Below are 21,459 nucleotides of genomic sequence, written 5' to 3'. Positions count from 1 at the left end.
CATCTACGGAATGAGTGAAGGATGAAAGCGTTGGAAGAGCTGCCCAGGTAGCCCTCCCTTCTCGCTTCTTGCTGCGACACGAAAACGACGCAACGCGGTGATGTGACTTGATTTGATTGTAATTACATAGTTACCAGCTAGTCGTCCCCCTCATCACTACTTTCATTATATCCTGCCCCTATCCAGGAACTTCTTGGGTAGATCGACCGTCTTGGCTCTCAGATACTCTCCTGCCAACTTGCCCAGCGTGTCATAGGTGGAACAAGCATTGTATCCTGGTGGAAGTCGCAGTTAGTTTCCGTGGAAATGAGAAGGGTTGGGACGTAGATCTTACCTCGATCCAGATGGTCGTGCAGCAAAAAGTGGACGGCGTTGATGCCGGGAATTTCGAAGCGGTCAATAGGCTTGCCCTTGTACTCGTTGGGACCCAGGAGTTCCTTGACGCGATCGATGGTCATGAAGGAGCGGAGCCAGTCCCACTCGTCGTCGTGGCGGACGAAGAAGCCGACGTTGCAGTCGGAGGCCTTGTCGCCGGAGCGGGCCATGACGATGTGACCGAGCGGGGCGCGGACGGTGGGGCCGAAGGAGGCGAGGTCGACGGGGTTGGCCGTCTCGTAGGAGAGCTGCTGGCGCGGGTAGGTCTTGGTTTCGGGGGGCACGGGCATATTGATGACGCCGGCTGCGGCGTCCTGCGGGTTCTTCTTCCAGAGGCAGTGGACGCGGTGGCGGAGCTCCGACTGCGGCAGGAGGGCGACCCAGTACTCGTAGTAGGGCTTGGGGACGACCTGGCGGAGGTCGTTGCTGAGGGAGGCGCCCGGGGCGCTCTGCAGGAAGATTTCGAGGACGCGGCGGTTGAAGCCGGTGGGGATGTCCGGGCGCATGATTTCCGGGTCGGACGACTGGGCGAAGATGCGGAAGTCGACGGTGGCGAGGTCGAGGCTGGGGGCGTCGATGGGGGAGGTGCCGTTTTGGTGGAACTTGAGGAGGGAGAACTTTTTGATGTCGTCGCCCAGGGCGTAGCGGATCTGGTCCTCGGTGATCTTGCACTTCTCCTCCATGTCGAGGCCGCAGAGGTAGATGTGCCACTCGGCTTGGAAGCCGGCGGGCGCGGTGATGCCGACCTTGGTGGTGGAAGGGGGAGGCAGGCCCTTGACGCCAGAGACGTGCACCTTGTCCTCCCCTACCTGGACCATCTTGATGCCTGAGAGGTCGGCTACCACGTCGCAGTTGTAGTATAGTCTGTAGTATTTGTTTAGTGCGGTGCTCTGGAGGGGATGAGGAGGAGCAGGGAGAACACATACGGGCCCTGAATCTCGTAGACAAGCTGAGAAGTAGCTGTAGCGACGGTAACAATGCCGCCCGTGTTCTTCTCCTTGACGATGGTGCACTCTCCCTTGTGGTCAATCTCGGCGATGGGGAAGCCCATGTTGACGTGCTTGCCAGCCTTGATAAGGTCCTTGAAGCCGCTGTAGTAGCCACCGGTCACGTAGGCCGAGCACTCGATAAGATGGCCGGCCACCAGGGCACCGGCGAGTTCGTCGAGATGCTTCCATTGCCAGCCGTGCCACCACCTATGTATACCATGTAAGTCAAGTCGTCGCAGTGTAGCTGTTTTTTGAGCCAGGGAATCTCACGCAGCAACACCAATAACGGGAGCAGCATCAGCCACTCTCCCGCAAATGACAATATCCGCACCCTCCCTCAGGGCGACGGCAATGCCCATACCACCAAGGTACGCCTGGGCACAGACGGGCTCCATCCCCCACTCCTCGAGCTTCTTCCCATGCATCAAGCTCTCAAACTGCTCCCCCTGCTTGCTGAGCCGCTCCACCTGCTCGGTGACGTCGTCGCCCTCGACCCACGCCACCTTCATGTCGTAGCCGGCGTCCCGGACCATCTTCTGCACCACCTCGGCCAGAAGCTCCGTGTCGCTGGCGCCGGCGTTGACGGCCAGCTTGGCCTTGTTGGCCGCCAGGTTGGCCATGGCCGGCTCGAAGCACTGCAGGAACGTCTCGGCGTACATGGCCGTCTTCTGCCGCTCCTCGAGCGAGAGCTGCGTCTTGACCCCTTCCTTGAGGTTGCGCGCCTTGCCGCTGCCGTGGACTGTCATGGTCTGTTGTCGCCATCCGGCCGTTAGTTGTACACATTCCATGCAACCACACCTGACGTAGAGGAAGAGAAGGGAAAGGCGGGAACAGACCATTTCAGAAAGCCAGTCGCCGATAATGGCGTCGACTTCGGGGTCGGCCGCCAGCGACTCAATGGCCCGCGAGCGGTCTGTGAAGCCGCCAGAGCAGCCGGCAACGCGGACGGGCCGCTTGTGTGTGTTGGATCCGGTCATCTTTTCGTTAATTGGGAAAGTAAACCGAAAGGTAGGGAGGTGCGGAGGGGTTAGAAGTGAAGTGGTCGATGGTTGACGATGGTCGGGGTCGGTCTTTATGATGGCTCCTCAGCCATGGCCACTGAGCCGTCCCAGCTGCCGAACCATCTTAGCTGGCCTAGGTCGATAGCTTGGGCCCTTCCCTCTCGATCCGGAGTTTAGAAGTGGTTCGTTTGCGGAAAACATCGTCCGCTGAAGTAGGAAGAGGGGGACGTTGACTACTGACATCACGGGTTGGTGATTACAGCGGGGTTGGAGCTCCCATGAACATTACTCCGTACCGTACAAAGTGGTACGTACCCGTCAGCGGGGTTGATTAGTCAGGATTGTTTCCATCTCCGCAGTCCGGGGATCCACAGTTCCGGAGGGACGGCAATCGGCAAGTCCCGTACCAAGATAATCCGATACTGATAATCACAACGAGACACGACCAAGCTTGTCCGAAATGGTCAAATACAACGTACAGAATTGAGACTGGAAAAGGGGTATCATTATCATGATATGTGTCGACATTGCGCTGCTTTGCCCTTTCCATCCCCCGAATCATACCCTGCCCAGACCGCAGCAATCCAATCCATCCATGCGCGCCTAGAGACGCCCTGCCGGCGAAGGGATGAGACTTCCACCTGACCAGCCATCGAGGCACATGTAAACCCTTCGCTCAGTTGACCGCTCGTGTACTCGTTCATTTTGTCGCTTTCCCATGGGTTTGGACAGGGTCTGCGGTCATCGTCTCGTACCAAACGCCGCCAAACGTAGGGATGTAGGGATCGTCCAACGCATTCCAAGGCCCCTTTTCCTTTTTCCCACAAAAGTTGACTAGGGTAGAACACTTTGACCCTCCCGCGTGCGGCATAAGGGTATAAAAAGTAGACGTGAATCATGCGAGAGGGACATTGCGTGAGAGCACAGACAACCATGGGCAGAGCACGGCAAAGACCAGAATGAAAAACAAGCAACAAATACGCGAAAAGAAAAACAGGAATAAGGAAAGAAAAACAAAAGTAGAAACGAAATCAAGAACCGTCTCAAGCAACAGAAAATGAAAAAAACAGACAACTGGACCGACCGATGCTTCCGAGAGACGTTTGAGGGTATTGTACGCCAGGGGTATATCCAGCCGGGGGGGTATTTTTCTTTTTTTTTCTTCTTTCCCTTTCGCACAAAAGAATTTGTCTAAACAGACGGGAATCTAACGAAAAGACCCAATGGGGCCGGGGTATCCAGAATTCGTAGAATGAGACGTAGAAGGGCGTCCGCTATCGCCCGATGTTCGGGTGCTGTGGCGGGGGGTCATGTCACCCGCGTTGGTGGGGGGAGGGTGGGCGTGGTGGTGGTGGTGGTGTTGGTAATGGTGGTAGTGAGGGCCGAGCTTGTTGTCACCGGAACCGTTTCCCATGGGACGGGGAGCCCACGGGTGGTCCTCCTCCGTCAGATTCACGCCACTATCGTTCCAAGGGTTGCGGTCGGCGTTGAAGCTGCGGGACGACTCGATCGAGATGAGCGACGACCTCGACACGTTGCTCGATCCCTTGAAGAAGTTTCCGTTGGCCGAGTTGGAGCTGTTCTTGCGCCGGTCAAGGAACGACGAGATGGACGACATGCTCCCGGGCTTCCGCAGCTTGTCAAAGATGGTGCTGCGCTCCCGCGCAACCTCACCCTCAAACGCCGCCTTGACCGGCGAATCCGTCGCAATCGGCGTGGGCGCATGCTGGAGGAGCTTCGAGTCAAAGTACTGCAAAGATTCCTCAAACGAATCCGACTTGGGTCGGGGGATCGACCCTTTGAGAATCGTCACCTCGAGACCTGACGTCGTCATCTGAGACAACACAAAGTCGACGGCGTCTCGGAGGCCACCGGCATTGTTGCGCGTGAACGAGAAGAGCAGCGAGACAGGAGGCGAGCCATCCTCGCTCTGCTCCTTGTTGTCTTGGTAGGCCGAGACGTCTACCTCGTATTGGTTCTTCAGTTTGGGGACCAAATCACGGGTGAAGGCGGGCGACTCGAGGAACTTGATGAGCTCGGTGCTCCGAGACAGAACCAATTCGTGCTTGTCCGTCACCATTCCCTTTGAAAAGAACATGTTAGTTCGCCCCGTCAAGGTAATCAAATCAAGTGGTGGCAGGCACGTACCAGCAACTCGTCCATGCAGTGAGGGACCTGCCACTGAGGGCCGTTGATGGTCACCTCGTCGCTCGCCTGCTCGGTGCTCGGAAATACAATCTTGCAGTTGTACTTGGTTTCCAACTGATCGATTTCGCCGAGTCTCGCCAGCAGCTGGCGATGGTACAGGCGGTCAACGTGGACAATTTGCGTGGTGTATTCCGAATCCTACGTCGCACGTCAGTTGTCAGTTCTTGTGCGGTTCTAACAACCAGCAACAGGGGAGAAACAACGCACAGCTCGGTCAACCATTTCCAAAATCTCGTTCTTCACTGCGTCCAAGTTTTGCGCATTTCGCGCCGGCGTCCGGCAGATCACGTTGTCGACCTTGATATCGTCGTCGTCGCGTCCCAAGCCCCCGCGGTCCATAGCATTGGAGAACTTCACAAAGACAGAGTGCTTCTTCATGATGCTCTGAATATGTTGACCGCCGATGCCGATGATGCGTTTGTGATACTGGTCCGGCACGTGGAACGAGATGGAAGCAGGCATCTCTTGCTCGACCAAGGCAAGACCCTGCTTCATGGCGTCGTAGCTCGCGGCCCCGACGTCGATGTTGAAGTTGTAATCATTGAAGCCGTCGAAGATAATGGTCACGTTGCTCTGGCTCATGATCTTGTTGATCTTTCCGTTCTTCTTGCCGCTGACAAACTCGCGATGCTCATTGGCAAGCTCTATCTTGACGCGGATCTGGTGGTTGCCCTGCACGAGGAACGGAATGTCCGACATGACCATCAGTGCCGTCTTGACCGAATCGTCCGAGCCCGAGATCAGGAAATGGTTGTCCAAGGACACGTCGGCGTCCGAGTTGGCGCACACATCACCTAGCAACGTCCGAATATCGTTGGGGCTGGGAAGCTGGCGAGCCTGGGGTGCCATCTGGTGACCTTCGGCTGGCAAGAGAAACCAGGACGCGCTGTAGAATTGTCCAGCCTGCAGCCAGAGTTAGCCCCTTTAGTCACAACATGGATCTGCGCGCGCATTGGGGTGAACCTACAAGGGACATAATCTCGCGAACAGTGCGTTCAACGTGCAGGCCCTCATTGCCCTGTACTCGAACCATGCTTTTCCCTGCAGCAAGAGTAGGGAACAAGACAAAGGTTCCATTGGCCTCGAGGATTTTGCGCACTTTGTCCAGACGGCTAAGAATAATGCTATCGATTTTGGCCGCAGGAATGTTAACATCCTTAATGTATAGCCGAATGCGAGTCACAGTGTCGTGAATTTTCTGCTTGGCAAGCTCGATGGCCTGGGGCGTCTCGCCTGTGATCAGGATATCGTTGGGGTCTCGGCGCTTGGCATTCGGCGGACAGTAGCGGTACATCTGCGAGAATGGCGAGGGGAAATAGATGGCTGTTCCGGTGGACGATTCAATGAGCTTAATGTTCTTGCGCTGACGTCCGCAGACTACTTGATGGAGAGACATGTCGAGCTTGACCGCATCAACAAGTCGACCCAGCTACAGGAAAGTCAGTGCATCTAGCTCAGAGACCTAGCCAGGGTGAGGAAAGGACAGAGGCATGCGAGAACATACAAGTGTGTCGATATGAATCAGGACACGGGTTTTGGCATGTTCCACCGAGAGAATATCGCCATAAATGGCCACTCTCCAACGTTGATCCCTGCGTAGCTCCGAGTCGCCAGTCACACCATCAACAACAGGTGTGAGGCTAGGGCCGAGCAGGAATATATCGACGCCACAATACTCGGAAATGCCGTCAAGAGTGTTCGTCACTTGGGGGTTGAGCGTAGGGGTCTTGCTAGAGAGGTCGCAGATGAGGCTGCCCTCGACGTCTACCGTGGTGCATCGCTAGTGTGACATGAATATTAGCATAAAGACTTTCCCTGGCAAAAGAGCCAGATGGAGAAAGAGAGAAAAGCAGTGAGGAGAGTGAATGTGTTGTGCAAGAGGCGAGAATGCATACCAAAAAGGTCTGGTGATCATTCAAAATCATTTCTCTCGTCTTTTGAACCATTTCCTGCGTACCAGAAAGGCAGACGGTGGTGACCTGGTTGCCCTTTGCGTTCTTTGGGGTGGTAGAGATGACGTGCGCTTCAATGTTGAACGGCCCATCAGTGATGTCCTTGCAGGTCTTGCGGAGGGTGGCCAAGTTCTGGGCATGCACAGGTAGCTCGTACACCGGAACATCGTCGGGGGCATCGACCGAGTGCGTCCATCGTAGCACGGCATCTTTGGTCGCGTGGAGGATGTCTTCCGTATTGGGGCCGGCGAGGTCAGACGCGAAGGGGACGTTCAAAGCGTAGTGGACGATGCTGTTGGTGGGAAGGTCGAGAGGTTGAGGCATGGGTATCGAGGCAGTCTGCTGGGGCATGGGTTCTCGTCGAGGTTGATTCATGGGATTCGGATTCATGGGCATGTTCGGGCGACCCATGCCAAAGTTGGGCCCCATCCTCTCGGACCAGTGACGCATGTTTGCGAGCTTATTCATGATGGACCGCGATCATAGGCTGGTATTCAGTCGGTGTTTGGCGTTGCCAATTCTGAGCGTGGGGAACGCGGGAAGACAAGGCGTCACGGATGGGCGAGGCAGGTTAACCTGCGACTGGTAGGGAAATAAGACTGCCGCGTGTGTCGGAGCTCTTCGGAGGCTCGTAGGGGTATCGAGTGGGCAGAGAGTGGTGGGGATGGAAGACGACCAGAAACAAGGAATCCAACGAAGAAAAAAGGGGAGTCAAAGGAAAGACAATAGTAGAAGAGAAGAGAAGAAGAAGAAAAAAAGGTCGAGTACGTGCTCCTTCCAGGGTATCTCCGCACTCGGGTTGAATTGTATGGGATGGTGGTGGGATGTTGTTGTGGTTGTGCAAAGGAGTGAGGGAAGGGGGAAGGTTCCTGGGGAGGTGATAGGAATGTGGGTAAGGTGATGAAGGTGATGTGGTAGGCCGAGTGAGGATGGATGGGCACAGGTTAAGGTGGTGCTGCTGGGATGGTCTGGGGGGACAGTTCAGCGGGTGCCACTGATGAGAGGGAACGGGGAACTGGGCGGTGGTCGGTGGAGACCTTTCAAGTGCTGTCGCAGGCCGTGGGCTTGTTTCTTACTGGTCGATTTGTGGCCGACGCACAGTAACACTGCACGAACAGGGCGAAATATTGAGCAAGTCCAGAGTCGTAATGAGCTGACCGAGCTGGTTGAGTACGAGTACCGGAAAGTATCCATCTCACGTTCCCATCACATCAGTCCATCGGTACGAAGTAGAAGTACATACGTTGTACAGTGTCCGTACAGTACGTTTGTACCTTAAGTAAGCTTAGCGTAGGATTCAGAGGCATGGCCGAAAGGGTTGTCGCTGTACCGCTGGGTCAGGGCAGGCCAGCCAGCCCCGACGCTCAAGGTGTTTACTCCGGACAGTGTACAATACAGCGTAGTATTCAACAGGCCAGATAGACACTGATTTTTCCGACTACTATTGGGTGTTATGTGACGAGTGGCTGTCCGACGAAGCAAATCTAGCCGGGGATGGGGTAAGGTATTGAGCTGAATTTTTGGAGGCCATTACGGAGTGGTGGGGTAAGGTAAACGTCAAGCCGGTAATATGAGAGATACTTTGTTATGGTCATGGCTTTGCTTTCGAGGTACGGTACGTGTACCTGTACCACATGTATGGAGTTGTGGATAGGATTATGGATAACGTGGTGTTCGTATCTTCCTTGTATCCGTTGGCGAGTCTCTACCCCGTAACGACCCGACCCTCGCTTTGATCACTCCAACGTGTGATTGCGTCGACGCATAGCAGCATATCGCTGCGAAGAAACCTGGCTCCTCACCTGTCGTTCGTGGCTTTTGCTCCTCTTGTCTGGCTTGAATTTTCCGGCGTGCGCGAGTGGGGTTGGATCGCAATGCGGCGTCCAACACAGTACCGACTTGTTGATGGGCCCGTCGATCAATGGCGCCTGTACCCGTTTACGTATGGAGTACATAGATAATCATTACCCGTACGCCACCTGGGACCGACAGGTGCGGATATCAGACATGATGCTAGTTACAAAGTACAACGTACGAAGTACTGTTCTATCCACTTCCATGACATCGGCCAACCAAAACTGTGACCAACTCAACCTTGCTCGATTCGCGATTAGTATTGACATGACAAAAGGCTTCCGTGGCCTCCGACTGACGGAGTTACCCATGCGTACGGATACGTTGTATACTGAGTACGTGGCTCTGAGAATGAACCCGAGCTATGCCATGGAGCCCATAACCTTGGATCCCGGAGCAATTGGGCAGTTTAACCTCGTAGCAAGATCACGGTCGTTAGGCCAAGGTCATCATACCATTCCAAACGCATCATCGTACAATGTAATGAGTACGTACGTACCGTACGCACGACCACTGTACAACGTACAGTACCTCCGAGGGAAACGAGAAACCCCTCTCACTGTCTGGCATTACGTTGTATCTTGCGTGCCCCACTGCACAGCCACCCTTAGCTAAAACATCCAGGGCTAGGGAAATGACCGAAAAGTGGGGTTTACAACAGAGCATGATTACGTACTCCGTACTGACCACAGCCCTCGTGGCGACGTCGACATTACGGCGAAATCCTACACTATTCGTGGACCAGCAGTGATGCCAACGGAAGCCATCGAGTTCGTTCAGGTGGTTCAGATGAGATGCCTTAAGAAAAAAGAAGAAGAGGAAAAAGCGTGTCCGTATTGATTGAACTTGCAAGCTGCCAATTATACGAACTGTTGACCTCGCCATCCCTCGCTTTCCCTCTGTGGTGCGAAACGAAAATTGCCTCCATCCGTTCTTGACCGACTCTGGACATTCCGGTGATGATACGGCCGTTCCTCGATTCATTCCTCGTATATCACATGGTAATCCTCAAATCTCCCGATTCCCTCTTAACCCGACGGTGATATAAGCAAAAAACTGTCCGCCTTCACAGCCCTCTTCTTTGGCGCCTCGTTTGTCAGACGTAAATTCCCCACGTCCTCGGGCACAACGCCCACTCCTACTTTCTTTTTTCTAAAACGAAACAAATTGCTTGGAATGACCGTCAAGCCGCAGACCTGCATCTAGCCGTCCTGCTCTGAAATTATGTCCTTTGGTTGTTCTCACCGTGGCACGGAAAACAGCCCACTAGGGGTAGACAGTCAACTCAACCGCCATATGGACCTTAGATTCTCCGTTATCACTTTCCGTACTACACTACATTACAATACGTATAACGACGTGCCTCGACGCCTTGTTGCTGATTACTCGCCCATATATACTCCTGAGCACCTCGGCGTGATCTTCACATCTCTGGTATACGAGACACTGCGTCCCTTTGGCTAGAACAGCCCCCAAATTCCACCTTAAGCATCTGATCGGCATCTTCACCTAATACAGAATCATACAAAGTCCAATGCGTGCACTACATATACAACCAGTGTGCTGTTGCTGTGGGAGAATCAGACAATGCTACTATTGCACTTTTGTCTCCCATCGTCGCCGCTGTTCCAAAACCAAAGTTGCGACAAGGTAAAACATGCCTATCTTATCGATACACTCCTTGTCCGACACCGTCGCCGTACACCATCTCCCGTGGCGGAGGACCTTGTGGAAGCTCGTCAACGTAGGTCACTTCATTGCCCACAGGAACGGGCTGGCCGTAGTACGGCTCCGCTGGCCGAGCACTGTACTCGCGCCGTACCATGGGAGGCTCGGCCGGTCGCACACTGTATGCCCGAGGTGGAGGCTGAATCGCCTCGCGGCGCATATCGGCCGGCGGCCCGACAGGGTAGACGGGGGCCGGTTCGGGCCTGACCGAGTGCACCCTCTCATACCCTGCAGGCATCTCGTAGCGAACCGGTTCCGCCGGCCTGGCTGTAGTGGCCCGCATGGTATACTCCCGTGGGATCTCGTCAATGGGTCGACGTTCCACAATGCCCCGAGTTGGCATGTATTCCTCTACCGACGGAGGTGCAGCAGGCCGAGCAGAGTACTCTCGTTCCCGGTATGCCCGGCGCGGGTCGGAGGTGATGGCATATTCTGGCTGGGTAACGACTCGGCGTGGCGGCGCTGCGTAGGTCGGCGACGACCTTCGATAGATGACTCCATTCTCCTCCCATTCGACGAATGGTCGCCGTGATTCGGCTCGCACCACCGGTCTTTCGTAAATAATCTCTGCATCGTCCAACCCCATTGGCGGCGCGGCAGACTGTCGGACAACCGGCATTGGTGGGGGAGGAGCGGGTTCGTAATACCTCCGCCCATACTCATCCACCACAACCCGAGCGGGAGGAGCCCTGGGAGGTCCCATGACCGACATGGGCCGATCTCGCATGACGGGCGACCGAGATGTCACGTGGCCAGCTTCGGGACGAACGCTCGCCCGGGCCATCTCATGGCTATCCACGTACGTGCGCCGTGGCTCGGCGTTGTAACGATCCGATGGCATAGGAGGAAGGGCAGACGAGGATGGTGCATAGGTCTCTACTGGACCGTACTGCACAGGGTACGGTTGACTGACGCTGGGGGGCCGCCGATGCTCCACATAGGAAGGCTCGTACCCGTACCCGTCCGAAGGCGCCGCTACTTGCATGACGGGCCGAGATCGATATTCGGCTGGTCCTGGGTAGGAAGAGGAAGTAATTGCGACCGAGTCATCGCCATAGGCGTGGGGAGCCTGGCGCTCATGTAGCTGATGCCTTGGCCTACCGGCCGCCTGTCTCTTCTGCCGCTTCTGCGGCCGGGTGAAAGGAGGCGCGTTCAGAGGCGAGGACGACTGAGGCTCTTCTTTAATATAGGGGCTGTCTGGCGGCGCTTGCCGGGCATCCTTCTTGCCGCTTCTGTCTCTCTTCTTTCCCTTCTTCTTGCGAGGAGGGCCTTGGGGTGAGCTGTCCGGGCTAGAAATGACATTCGGCTCATTGCGGAGGGCGGCAACTTGGGCACTCGCTCCCTGGGGAATGCTAGTTCCAAAAGCGAGGGGGACGGAGGGTTGACGCGCTACCGCCAGCGAGGACACATGGAACGGTTGGGGGGCGACTGGCGATATATGCTGAGCAATAACCAGAGGAGACGGGGGACGAGAAAAGCGGGAGTTCCCAAGCTGCTGCTGCTGCTGCTGCTGCTGTTGGCGTGCACCTGACATACGCCTACTGGCAGTCTCGTCAACGTCCACCACGTTACCAGGGTCCGACTGGCTCGCCTCTCCACTACGATCCCCCACAGAAGTAGACTCGCCAGCTGTAGTGATATTATCCGTGGCCGCGCCAGTGGTATTCTCTGCTCTCGCATGGCGAGCGTTCGCAGGGTCGCGTGGCCGAGGTGGAGCATACGGCGAATCACGAGTTGGTACTCGGTCCTGTCGTTGAGAAGGAGTGGGTTGGTGCGATGATATTGGGGGGCCGGGCTGCTGCGAATTGTTGCTAGCCACGCCTTGACCGTCGGTGGGTAGAATGGGCCGTTGCGACTCGGGTTCGTCCTGCTGATGTACGGCCTCGGGGTCATAGACCGCACTGGCTCTGGAGCTTGGCTGGGAAGGATCGGGCGAATTGTGCTGCGAGGAGTAGTAGGAGTTCTCATCAAACGAGTCACTTGCGGCTGATGTGTTTCTGTTAGCGGCCGAATTGGTATCGACGGGAAGGGGCGCAGAAGCTTGGACGAGGGTCAAAGCCTTGGACAAGATATCGCCAAGGTCGAAATCTGGGAGCGGCTCTGACTGAGCCGATGCTTTCAAGGCGGCGCGACGCTGCTCAACATCGTCTCTCAATGACCGCTCTATCCTTTGTCTCTGCAGCTGAATCTCAGCCTTGACGAGATCATCTGATTTTTCGAGCAAGACGGGGTCGATCTCTCTATTCCCCGAGCCAAACGGCTTCGCAGCCACGGCCGAATTGGCCGTATAGGGAGTTGTGTTACCCAGTCCCGGTACGAGTCCCGGCACGACTGGCGGCGGCGGCTGTGGCTTGGAAATAGGCAACTGGGCATTTCGGGGAGAAGCCCGTTGTTCTAGACCATTGCTGACGTCCTTTGGGACTGGAGGAGCAGTTGAAGTTTTAGGCGAAGGAAGAAGGGTGGACGAGGGAGTGGTTAGTTTGCCAGCGAGATGGGGAGGGGCCTTGATCTTGGGATGTGAGCCAGCAACAACGGCATTGCAGAACTGGACAATCTTCTCGCACTCTTGAATCTGGTGACGAGCGTCCCTGGACAGTGAGAAGGCCGGTGACGGCTGTACGCCCTGGCTTTGGGCCATGGTCAGAAAACAAAAGAATGACAATGCCCGACAATGAGACTATGTGTATGTGGTACGCGCGCGCAAGCACGCAAGCACACAAACAGGAGTGGTTATGCCTAGCTCTTGCTGTCGACAAGCAAAACAAGAGAAACTCTGAGAGCAATGAGGTCCAAGAACCACTAGAACCGTCCTGTTTTCAGATGGGGCTTGCAGAAAGCGTTGTTTCTTGATGCCCGTGGTGAAAGGGCGGAAGGTGAAAGGAGCGGAAGTCGACCACGGAGATTTCGCGTAGATCGAGTTTGGACTCGTCACGGAAATTAAGGTCGTCTCGAAGTTGATTGGTGGAGGTATGGGTGAACTACGATTTTGGCGAACAGGGCTTTCCGGTTTGATGCCTTCTATTTATTAACTGCATAACCGTGCCTGCAATGGTCCTGGAATATGTATATATACGATCCTGTGTTGATAAACAATTTTATGAATCAAAGAGACAATCACGTACTAAGTAGGCATAACAAACAGGCTACGCTGTCAATAACCGCGAGGCCTTCCAACAGGAACCAGAGTACCGGTATGTAGAAAAGTGCTGAATCACATCGTGCTCTCTATGTTTATTGGCCGTCTTTTAAGTAGCCCATTTCCGTGCTTTGTCGCATCTCTTACAGGAAGATTACAACGTATACACCAGTGACACGAACAATTCTAGAGGATCAACCGCGATCAGACTAACAAATTCAAATCTCTCTACTCCTGGGCCCTAGGCTTCCTACCCTTTCTACCGTTTGGAAGTGTCTAATACCCACCTATACTTTCCTTGGTATCTACGTGTCTACCTTAGCTTAGGTACAGAGCAGGGCCATTTAACCCATTCCCATCAAGACCCGTCTGCAAATTCGAGAAAGGGTAGAGCCTCCAACGGGAAACCGCCTGCTCAAACACTTGTTTTTCTCTCCACATGCGCACCAGACTATGGGTTACCTCTAGAGTTTGCCCCCTACCACAAAAACGCGCTCTGTCTACTTGTAGGTCTCTATACCGGGCGGCGTCCTTACCTCCTAGAGCTGCACATCCAGCCTTTCGGCTCTCGCGGGTCGCACGCAATATTCGCTCTTATACAATGTCCTGCGACAAAGTCCAAACAAACGGAGTGCCGGTGTCCAAGCCGGTTTTGTTCTTGTAAGTATATACACAACAAGGTACTATTTTATCATCTTCTGTTTAACCGTTGCTGATCGCTTATCGTAGTGACATTGACAACTGCCTCTATGCTAGAAGTAAGAATTATATGAATACAAAAGTCACCCTCTTTTTATTTCGTCCCGCGGATGGTAAGCTGACTCATACTCCAAGGCACGCGAATCCAGGAGCGCATGGCAGAGCTCATAGACGAGTACTTTGCCAAGCACTTGTCCCTCAGCCAGGCCGACGCCAGTAAGCTGCACAGTGAATACTACCGCAACTACGGCCTGGCTCTGGAGGGTCTGGTCCGGCACCACCGGATCGACCCGCTGGAATACAATTCCAAGGTGGACGATGCCCTTCCGCTGGAAGATATCCTGAAGCCGGACCCAGAGCTTCGCCGATTGCTTGAGGACATTGACCGGGACAAAGTTACCGTCTGGCTCTTCACCAATGCCTATGTCAACCACGGCCATCGGGTGGTGCGCCTGCTGGGAGTGGACGACCTCTTCGAGGGTCTGACATACTGTGATTACGCTCAGTATCCCCTTGTATGCAAGCCTTCCAAGCAGATGTATCTCAAAGCCATGCAGGAAGCGGGCGCCAAACGGCCAGAGGACTGTTTCTTTGTTGGTATGTCCTGTCCTGTCCACTCAGCCGGCCGTCTTCTCCCCTGAATGTGTTCACCGTCCCGTGGAAGGGCTACTGCTAACACCTGCGACAACGACAGATGATTCGTACCTCAACTGCCAAAAGGCCGAAGAGTACGGTTGGACGGTAGCGCATTTGGTCGAAGAGGGCTTTCCTCAACCCCCAACGCCAGCATGCAAGTACCAGATCAGCCATCTGCGGGAGCTGCGAGACATCTTCCCTCAGTTTTTCAAGTCCACACAATCCTCAACATCTTCCAATGGATTTTAGGTTGAACATGGCAGAAGAAAGTTTCCCGAGAATTTAGACGGACATCGGTTCCTTGCCATTTGGAGACATTTTGATCATATGAGATGACAAGAGTCGGAACAAGGGCATCATTTTCCGCGCATCCTACCTAGGATAGTCAGTTGAGAAAGTCAAGAACGGTAAGAGAAAGCCACAAGGCGGGTACCATACACGACGAATGTGCCTCCTCCCAAAGGAATAGGAATGCCAGTCACTGGCCAATAGAACCACTTTACCCCCCTCGCCAATATCATTTCGTCCATGCCCGTTGAACGCCGTAACACCTCGCTGCAGTATCATCGACCAATGTCCCTCACTGTGTGTTCGTCCAAGCCCCGCTTATGGTCGTCGCACATTCCGAATAGCCTCGTCTAGCTTGGTAAGAATCTGGTCCTTCTCCTTCAAGGCCTCTTGCCGCTGCGCCTCGGCGGCTTTCAATTCATCTTCCAGCTCCCGGACGTTTCTCTCCTGGTCCGCCTCGCTGGTATCGAGGCCGGGCAGGGTCGAGATGAGGACTTCAATCTGCTGTTCTTTCAGAATGAGGTCGCGCGATAACTCGAGCAGGCCGGCCTGGAACTCGGATGCCTCCACGGGCTCCACTGGATCGAGGGCAAATCAGTTCCGCGCTCGCGAGGAAGCTGGGCTATGGAGGAGGTTGGAGCGGAAGAGTAAGAAGGCGGCCGCTTACCTTCTCGCTGGTCCTGTTCCTGCTTGACATCTCTGATCTTGTCGTTGGGGCCGAGGGTCTCGAGGTTGTGGTGCCGGTTGACGTAGTGGAAGCAGGCGACGAACTGTTGCGCGAGCTTTGGCATGGTCAGTCTTCAGTCTCCCGAGGTATTCGCAACAACCGGATTCGCAATGGAATTACCTGGTCGACAGCATCTTGCAACTGTGTCAAACGATCGGTCATTGTGGCTGCGGATGAAATCAGAGGCTCATATCGCTGGGATGGAAGGGTACGATGCGCGCATGTACTGTACGTACTTTATCCGTGCAACTGTTGGTTGAAGTCATGCAGGTACAGGTACGTACATACTGTTTTTGACGTTGCGTTGTGTTGGGTGGAGACGATAGGTTCCACAAAAGCTCCGGTAACCATTCAAAGGTCGAACGGTTCGAGACTTTTATCGAACTACAGTCAATTCCGCAGGACTCCACATATGTTCCGAAGCATGACGACCTTGAACGAAATATACTGAACGCACTGACCATCATCTACCAAATGCCTGCTTGAGCCTCATCGACACTTGACTGCACTCTGCGAATAACCTCGTCCGAGGATTATTCGTCAAGTATGGATCTTTCCTGGATGCGATAGCCACACAACACCGCGTTGCTCATCCATTTCTTTTCCGAACATGTGATGATGCGTTTCTCTCGCTCTCCATTCCCTTGGCTGCTCTCAACGGCTCCCACGCGCTACAACAAAAAATGGGTCGTCGCAGCTTCTCAAAGGTTCTCTACCGGGCGTCCCCTTGGGAAAAATGCCGAGCCATCAGAGGACCTTCTGTATCCGCCGCCGCCCACGACCCGCCATTCTGACCTCAAGTCATTCCTGGCCTATGCGGACCGCACGGCACTCGACCCAACGTCTTCCGTCTACGTCGGCACGCACTACGAGTACACCGTCGCCTCGACGCTGTCGAGATACGGCATAGCCGCCAAACGCTGCGGCGGTGCTTCCGACCTCGGCGTCGACCTCCTCGGCACCTGGAGGATTCCTGTGCAGGCGGCGTCATCGCCGCCCCCACCGCTCCGCGTGATCGTGCAATGCAAAGCCGGCTCCCGCAGGATCGGACCTGCGCTTATCCGCGAGCTGGAGGGCTCCTTCGTCGGTGCGCCCGTCGGCTGGCGGGGTGCCGGGGTTCTGGCCTTACTCGTTACGGAAGGAACAGCTACCAAGGGTGTCCGGGACTCGCTGGGCCGGAGCAACTGGCCCATGGGCTTCATCTCGTGCTCGAGGGACGGTGTGGTCCGACAGATACTCTGGAATAAAAGAGCGGAGGACGAGGGGCTAGAAGGTTTAGGTGTTGGACTGCGCCACACGGGATCCGGGGATAGCGAGCCTGAAATTATCTTGACATACCATAACATGAACCTACCGCTACTAGATCGCCAGACGTAAAACTCCGGGTTCGTCCGATAGGCATATAAACCATTGAGGGCGCTGGTAGTGAGCGCCAACTGCCAACAGCGTTTTCTTTTCGTATTCTTTATTCATTCATCTTGTTTGCTAGCCGGCATGCTGCGTGGGCCACCGTCTTGACAATGCTTCTTGCACCAACTCCTGGCAAACTTGTAGTTTGGGGCTATAAATCTGAACCAGGTGTCGGATGTCACAACTCCGGCCCAGCTCATGGAACCAACTCTACAGTAGGAATCGCCTTTCAAGCCGCATTGAACGCTCGATATGCTTCGTCGTACAGCTGTACACTCTTTTCGTCTCGCAGTCCTTTCCGTCTAACAGTATGCGCAACGTGTCTCAATGTCAACTATGGCTGCAACCTGATCCAACCAACAGCTGCGACGATCGTTCTTGTGATTTGGTTGTTGATCTTGGTCAGTTCCTCCGTGGTCCCCTGACGACGGACCGTGCTTTGCATTCGTGTAGAAATCCGAGCTTGTTGAACTTGTAGGCCATGAGTCACATACAGTCGAGCAATATTAGTGTTGGCGTAAATGGAGGACCCCTTTTGAGATAATCTATCAATGCCAACAGCAACAGGTCCTCGACTGTATGTGAATGATGACCTACAAATTCAACAAGCACGGATTTCTACACAAATGCAAGGCACGGCTCGTGGCGAGGGAGACCAACAATACCAGGATACCCTAGAGAACATATGCCCCGCAGCGCTCGCTGGTCCGTCTTCTGATGACGATGACTGTACGGTGTTGGCTGACAGTGGTGTGATAAACGAAGACCAGACATCTCACGAGGCCACGGGTCCAACTGAAACTTGTTCACGCTTCCTCAGGGCCTCTTGTTGCTCCACTCGCAGGGCCCGCCGTTGAATGCGTCGTCTCTGAGCTTCGATATCGGCGAACCTCCCCTTGGCACCATGTTTAATCTTGGTGATCATGTCAGCCGCCCGACCCTTGGTGAGGTCGGCAGCAACAAGTGGCTGCTGCTTGGGCCGCAACTTGTTCAAAAACTCCAGCTGGCCAGGTGTCGGGGGTTCCTTGCGCCAGCGCTGATGCCGGTGGATGAAAACATGGGGGAACATCTCGGAAGCGTACTTGTCGCTACCGTGGACAGCGTCTGCGAAAGTGAGGGCCTTGAGGATTTCGCGCGGCGCTGCAAAGGGCGACTTGGCTACGCCTGGGGGAAGTGCTCGGACTTCAACAGCCCGGTACTGGGCCTGCTGATCTAGGCACGTCTCGTCGGCAATGGCAATCTTCTCGAGTCGGATGTAGGAACCACTCGGGGCTGCCAGTACATAGCGGTCGCGGCCCACTTGCACCCAAGCGTACTGGCTGATCGCCCGTATGTGTTTCTCGCCCGACGTGTCCTCGATGAGATCGAAGACGGAGGCATAGTCGGTGAAGGAAACCGAGCCAGAAGTATCGGACGCCTCGTCGGGTTGGGAAGAAGTGTAGGCCTGCTGCTGTCGAAGTGACTCCTCCTCTCTTCGCTCTTTCCACGATTTCATGTCATCAACAGAGGACTTGTCGAGGAGATCTCCCGGGTCGAGACCAAAGAGGGTCGGGGTGGTGACGATGCCAGTTTCCAGACTGGAGACCATGTCGATGATGTGGCAGTTGGACTTGCCCTTGTGCAGCCGCATGCCCCGGCCGATCATCTGGACCAGGAGGTTTCGTGACCTGGTGGGACGGGCGAGGATGATGCAATCGATGTTGGGTATGTCGGTCCCCTCGGTGAAGACGCCACAGTTGACGAGGACGGGGAACTCACCCCGACGAAACGCCTCGAGTGTGGCGGCCCGCTCAGCCTGGGCGGTGTCGCCCGTGACGAAACGGGCGTCGACGTCGTAGCGGCGGAAGGCGCTGGTCAAGCCGGCGACATGGGCAAGGTCGACACAGAAGACGAGAGTCGATTTGCGATCGGGCGCTTTGGCAAACCAGCTACGGACGGTGATGTCGTTGATGCGGTTCGTGTTGACGGCGCGGGACAATTCTCCCGGCTGAAAGTCCCCCGTGGGGCCACTGCGGACGCGAGATATGTCGGCCGTGGAGGTCACGGTGGTGAAGACTACATCGGACAGCCACTTTGCCTCGATCATGTCGACGTAGTCACGGTGATAAACGATGCGATCGATTGCGGCGCCCAAGCGGAGGCCGTCAAACCGGGAGAATGTAGCGGAGACACCGACGAGGGCAGGCGAGGAAGATTCCCCTTTTTCAGGGCTTGTAGCTGGCTCAGGGGGTTTGTCAAGACCGAAATGCTTCAGGACGCGCATGTAACCGGGGGCTACAATGTGATGCGCCTCATCGACGAGGACAAGTTTGAAGCGCGCTGGGTCGAACTTGAGCAATCGATTCTTGGAAATGATGCTCTGCAAACTGGCGATGGTAATATCGGCATGGCCTGAGGCATGCAGAGAGCCCATCTCGATGTCGATGGAAGCATTAGGGTACGTGTTCGCGCAGTGCCTGGCAGCCTGCTCGACAAGCTCCCGGCGATGGGCGAGGATGAGGGTCTGCGTGGCTAACCTAGAGCTATCCTTGACCCTCTCGATAAGCTGTGTAAAGATTACCTGAGGGTGAACTCGTGAGCTGGAGACCTTTGACATCAACCTGAAAAGGAAAAGTGGGAGCTCACGGTTTTCCCACTTCCAGTAGCGAGAGAGACACCGAGTCTCTTGTGACCGTCTTGAAGCGAACGAAGGACGGATTGGATGCACTCTTCTTGATAGTCACGGAGCTGTATCTTGGAGCTGAGCAATCGTCGGTTGAGGCCAGGAACTCGAGTGTTGGCGATGGGAATTAATATGGTTTCCCATGTCTTGACATATGGTCTGGTAAGTACAGTCGAAGGCCTGAAAAGCCTTCTCAATAATGGCCGTATCATTGTGCATGGTTACTAGTAGTCGGTCGGTTTGCTTTCAACGATAGTGACGCGAGCTGGAGTGGCTTCTCGCCATTGAAAGAATTTGGTTCTTTGAGAGAGGGAGAGGTGAGGTCGCCTATAATAATAGGTACCTAGGTACGCATAGGTACGGTAATGGCTTGATGAGGTCAGCTGCCCGGAGCTAAATGATAGGTATGCTACATGAACGGTACCTTCCCCAGGTACAGTGGTGTACATGGACGTACCCCGGTATAGTGAGTAATCAAAAGTGGCGATTAGGCGACCCACATCCAAATGTCATCGCCAGAACCTTATTTTAACCCTTCGAATACGAATATAAATAACTTTACGAATACTACTTATAAAATTTCGGAAAAATCAGATTTATAGAGGGGAATAACCATATAAAAGGAATATCTAGTTATATCTTTTTAATACTTTGTGTACTACCCCCTAGCCTCGATATAAGCCTTAACCCTCCGCGGTATCGACTTAATTAGAGCCTATAGAAGCTCCTTTTTAAAATCGTTCTATACCTCCACCGCGGCCCGGCAGAGTAGTTCGTGTAAGGTTATCGTAGAGCCTATCCGTGCTAGACTAGGATTCCGTAAATAGATCCTCTCTTTTAGTATTTTCTATAGGTTTTTAATAGGATTAAGATTAGGCGAATACGGCGGCTAATCCAGAATAGTAACCTTATTCTCTAGACCCCACGGCAGTAACTAATTTTGAATAAGGCGCGCCTTATATACGGCAGCGTTATCTTAAACGAATACGCTGCCTGGTTCGTATATCGTAGGAAGCGCTTCTTTAAGTATACGCTTAATAACGGCTACCGTAACGCCTCTACGCGGTGTAGAGGGGTCCCCGTAAAGGGCGATTAATTCGGTGCGTTTATTATACAAAAAGCCGGCCTAGAATATCTACGAATAGCGCGTAGGCTTATTATAAGGCTAAATAATATCCTATTAAAGTCGCTTTCCCTATAAATTTATTAGTAAAGGTATAAACTCTTAATAAAGTTAACTTATAGCACGGCAGAAAACCTATTTCTGCCTCTGCCCTTCTCCGCGCGCGACTATGGTTTTATCCGAAAAGATAACCCGTTTCCACTAGTCTAGGGGTTTAGAGGCGTGGCGTACGCACCACTCTAGGCGTATTTGCGCGTGCCTTAGGGTCAGGGTCGGTCGATATAGGGCGCGGAAGTGGTTAAAGCCCTCTAAACGAAGGTATTATAATAAAGTAAGTTTTAAATAAGGAAGACCTAGTTAAACCTTTAAATCCGTGGGTGATATAAAAGGGTTAGTACTAATAGTACGTATAATACGCCTTTTTTAGTGCGTATCGAGGGCCTAGGGGCGGCCAGACCATGGTCTTAATCGGGCTGATATTTATGATTCGTAGCGGCGCGCGATACCAGATACTGACCCTGGTGATATATTGAATTTGATCCTAACCTCCCTTTGACTGAGCCCACTAAAATAGGCGTGCGTAATCAGGGTCCGTTTATGAGGCGAATGCTTAACGCGCGGCGTAATTGGGGGCATTTTCTGATTTTTGACGAATTTTTGAAGTTGAAGGG

The 21,459-nt window shown here is 54.1% G+C and overlaps 9 protein-coding genes across 9 annotated transcripts; 3 read left to right on the top strand and 6 right to left on the bottom strand.

The window, feature by feature from the left end:
- Nucleotides 1-73: 73 nt before the first annotated feature.
- On the bottom strand, nt 74-2,564 carry ACRALDRAFT_1063396 (uncharacterized protein). Its single transcript, XM_071016791.1, has 5 exons — nt 2,201-2,564; nt 1,635-2,113; nt 1,302-1,571; nt 335-1,239; nt 74-275 (listed from the first exon to the last, which is right to left on the bottom strand). The coding sequence occupies exons 1-5, from the start codon at nt 2,339-2,341 to the stop codon at nt 166-168; spliced, it is 1,905 nt and encodes a 634-aa protein (XP_070873624.1). The 5' UTR covers nt 2,342-2,564; the 3' UTR covers nt 74-165.
- A 310-nt stretch (nt 2,565-2,874) lies between these two features.
- Nucleotides 2,875-3,300, bottom strand: ACRALDRAFT_2021351 (uncharacterized protein; the record flags this gene model as incomplete). The annotated part of the gene is made up of 3 exons (XM_071020056.1): nt 2,875-3,076; nt 3,121-3,179; nt 3,214-3,300. 3 exons carry the CDS (start codon nt 3,298-3,300, stop codon nt 2,875-2,877), a joined length of 348 nt encoding a protein of 115 aa, XP_070873623.1.
- Nucleotides 3,214-7,449, bottom strand: ACRALDRAFT_2048868 (uncharacterized protein). Its single transcript, XM_071021555.1, has 6 exons — nt 6,469-7,449; nt 6,078-6,353; nt 5,541-6,002; nt 4,781-5,476; nt 4,514-4,711; nt 3,214-4,448 (listed from the first exon to the last, which is right to left on the bottom strand). The coding sequence occupies exons 1-6, from the start codon at nt 6,991-6,993 to the stop codon at nt 3,573-3,575; spliced, it is 3,033 nt and encodes a 1,010-aa protein (XP_070873622.1). The 5' UTR covers nt 6,994-7,449; the 3' UTR covers nt 3,214-3,572.
- Nucleotides 7,450-7,830: 381 nt separating this feature from the next.
- On the top strand, nt 7,831-9,585 carry ACRALDRAFT_209953 (uncharacterized protein; the record flags this gene model as incomplete). The annotated part of the gene is made up of 11 exons (XM_071022950.1): nt 7,831-7,894; nt 7,989-8,029; nt 8,136-8,168; nt 8,228-8,271; nt 8,297-8,383; nt 8,418-8,940; nt 8,981-9,024; nt 9,072-9,115; nt 9,143-9,159; nt 9,233-9,380; nt 9,452-9,585. 11 exons carry the CDS (start codon nt 7,831-7,833, stop codon nt 9,583-9,585), a joined length of 1,179 nt encoding a protein of 392 aa, XP_070873621.1.
- ACRALDRAFT_2054466 (uncharacterized protein) lies at nt 9,568-12,984 on the bottom strand. Its single transcript, XM_071021711.1, has one exon. The coding sequence runs from the start codon at nt 12,743-12,745 to the stop codon at nt 10,046-10,048; it is 2,700 nt and encodes an 899-aa protein (XP_070873620.1). The 5' UTR covers nt 12,746-12,984; the 3' UTR covers nt 9,568-10,045.
- An 860-nt stretch (nt 12,985-13,844) lies between these two features.
- Nucleotides 13,845-14,827, top strand: ACRALDRAFT_2028967 (uncharacterized protein; the record flags this gene model as incomplete). Its single annotated transcript, XM_071020565.1, has 4 exons — nt 13,845-13,903; nt 13,973-14,001; nt 14,078-14,539; nt 14,637-14,827. The coding sequence occupies 4 exons, from the start codon at nt 13,845-13,847 to the stop codon at nt 14,825-14,827; spliced, it is 741 nt and encodes a 246-aa protein (XP_070873619.1).
- Nucleotides 14,828-15,184: 357 nt separating this feature from the next.
- On the bottom strand, nt 15,185-15,755 carry ACRALDRAFT_2043537 (uncharacterized protein; the record flags this gene model as incomplete). The annotated part of the gene is made up of 3 exons (XM_071021358.1): nt 15,185-15,444; nt 15,534-15,648; nt 15,714-15,755. 3 exons carry the CDS (start codon nt 15,753-15,755, stop codon nt 15,185-15,187), a joined length of 417 nt encoding a protein of 138 aa, XP_070873618.1.
- A 341-nt stretch (nt 15,756-16,096) lies between these two features.
- Nucleotides 16,097-17,570, top strand: ACRALDRAFT_1063384 (uncharacterized protein). The gene has a single exon (XM_071016790.1). It carries the CDS (start codon nt 16,209-16,211, stop codon nt 16,968-16,970), a length of 762 nt encoding a protein of 253 aa, XP_070873617.1. The 5' UTR covers nt 16,097-16,208; the 3' UTR covers nt 16,971-17,570.
- Nucleotides 17,571-17,778: 208 nt separating this feature from the next.
- ACRALDRAFT_1076235 (uncharacterized protein) lies at nt 17,779-19,877 on the bottom strand (the record flags this gene model as incomplete). Its single annotated transcript, XM_071018487.1, has 3 exons — nt 17,779-19,563; nt 19,629-19,736; nt 19,836-19,877. The coding sequence occupies 3 exons, from the start codon at nt 19,875-19,877 to the stop codon at nt 17,779-17,781; spliced, it is 1,935 nt and encodes a 644-aa protein (XP_070873616.1).
- Between the last annotated feature and the right edge of the window lie 1,582 nt (nt 19,878-21,459).

The sequence above is a fragment of the Sodiomyces alcalophilus genome (assembly GCF_042370955.1).
Source record: "Sodiomyces alcalophilus JCM 7366 unplaced genomic scaffold ACRALscaffold_6, whole genome shotgun sequence".
In the NCBI taxonomy this organism is placed as follows: Eukaryota; Fungi; Ascomycota; class Sordariomycetes; order Glomerellales; family Plectosphaerellaceae; genus Sodiomyces; species Sodiomyces alcalophilus.
The sequence above is the reverse complement of the archived record's forward strand: the minus strand, read 5'-3'. Positions and strand labels throughout refer to the sequence as shown.

Coding starts and splice junctions, on each gene's coding strand:
- ACRALDRAFT_1063396 (XM_071016791.1), bottom strand. CDS start 2,341: ATGACCGGATCCAACACACACAAGCGGCCCGTCCGCGTTGCCGGCTGC. Junction 2,114..2,200: donor GCGACTGGCTTTCTGAAATG/GTCTGTTCCCGC, acceptor TGGCGACAACAG/ACCATGACAGTCCACGGCAG. Junction 1,240..1,301: donor GTCTACGAGATTCAGGGCCC/GTATGTGTTCTC, acceptor CAAATACTACAG/ACTATACTACAACTGCGACG.
- ACRALDRAFT_2054466 (XM_071021711.1), bottom strand. CDS start 12,745: ATGGCCCAAAGCCAGGGCGTACAGCCGTCACCGGCCTTCTCACTGTCC.
- ACRALDRAFT_1063384 (XM_071016790.1), top strand. CDS start 16,209: ATGATGCGTTTCTCTCGCTCTCCATTCCCTTGGCTGCTCTCAACGGCT.
- ACRALDRAFT_2048868 (XM_071021555.1), bottom strand. CDS start 6,993: ATGAATAAGCTCGCAAACATGCGTCACTGGTCCGAGAGGATGGGGCCC. Junction 6,003..6,077: donor TGATTCATATCGACACACTT/GTATGTTCTCGC, acceptor ACTTTCCTGTAG/CTGGGTCGACTTGTTGATGC. Junction 4,712..4,780: donor TGGAAATGGTTGACCGAGCT/GTGCGTTGTTTC, acceptor CGTGCGACGTAG/GATTCGGAATACACCACGCA.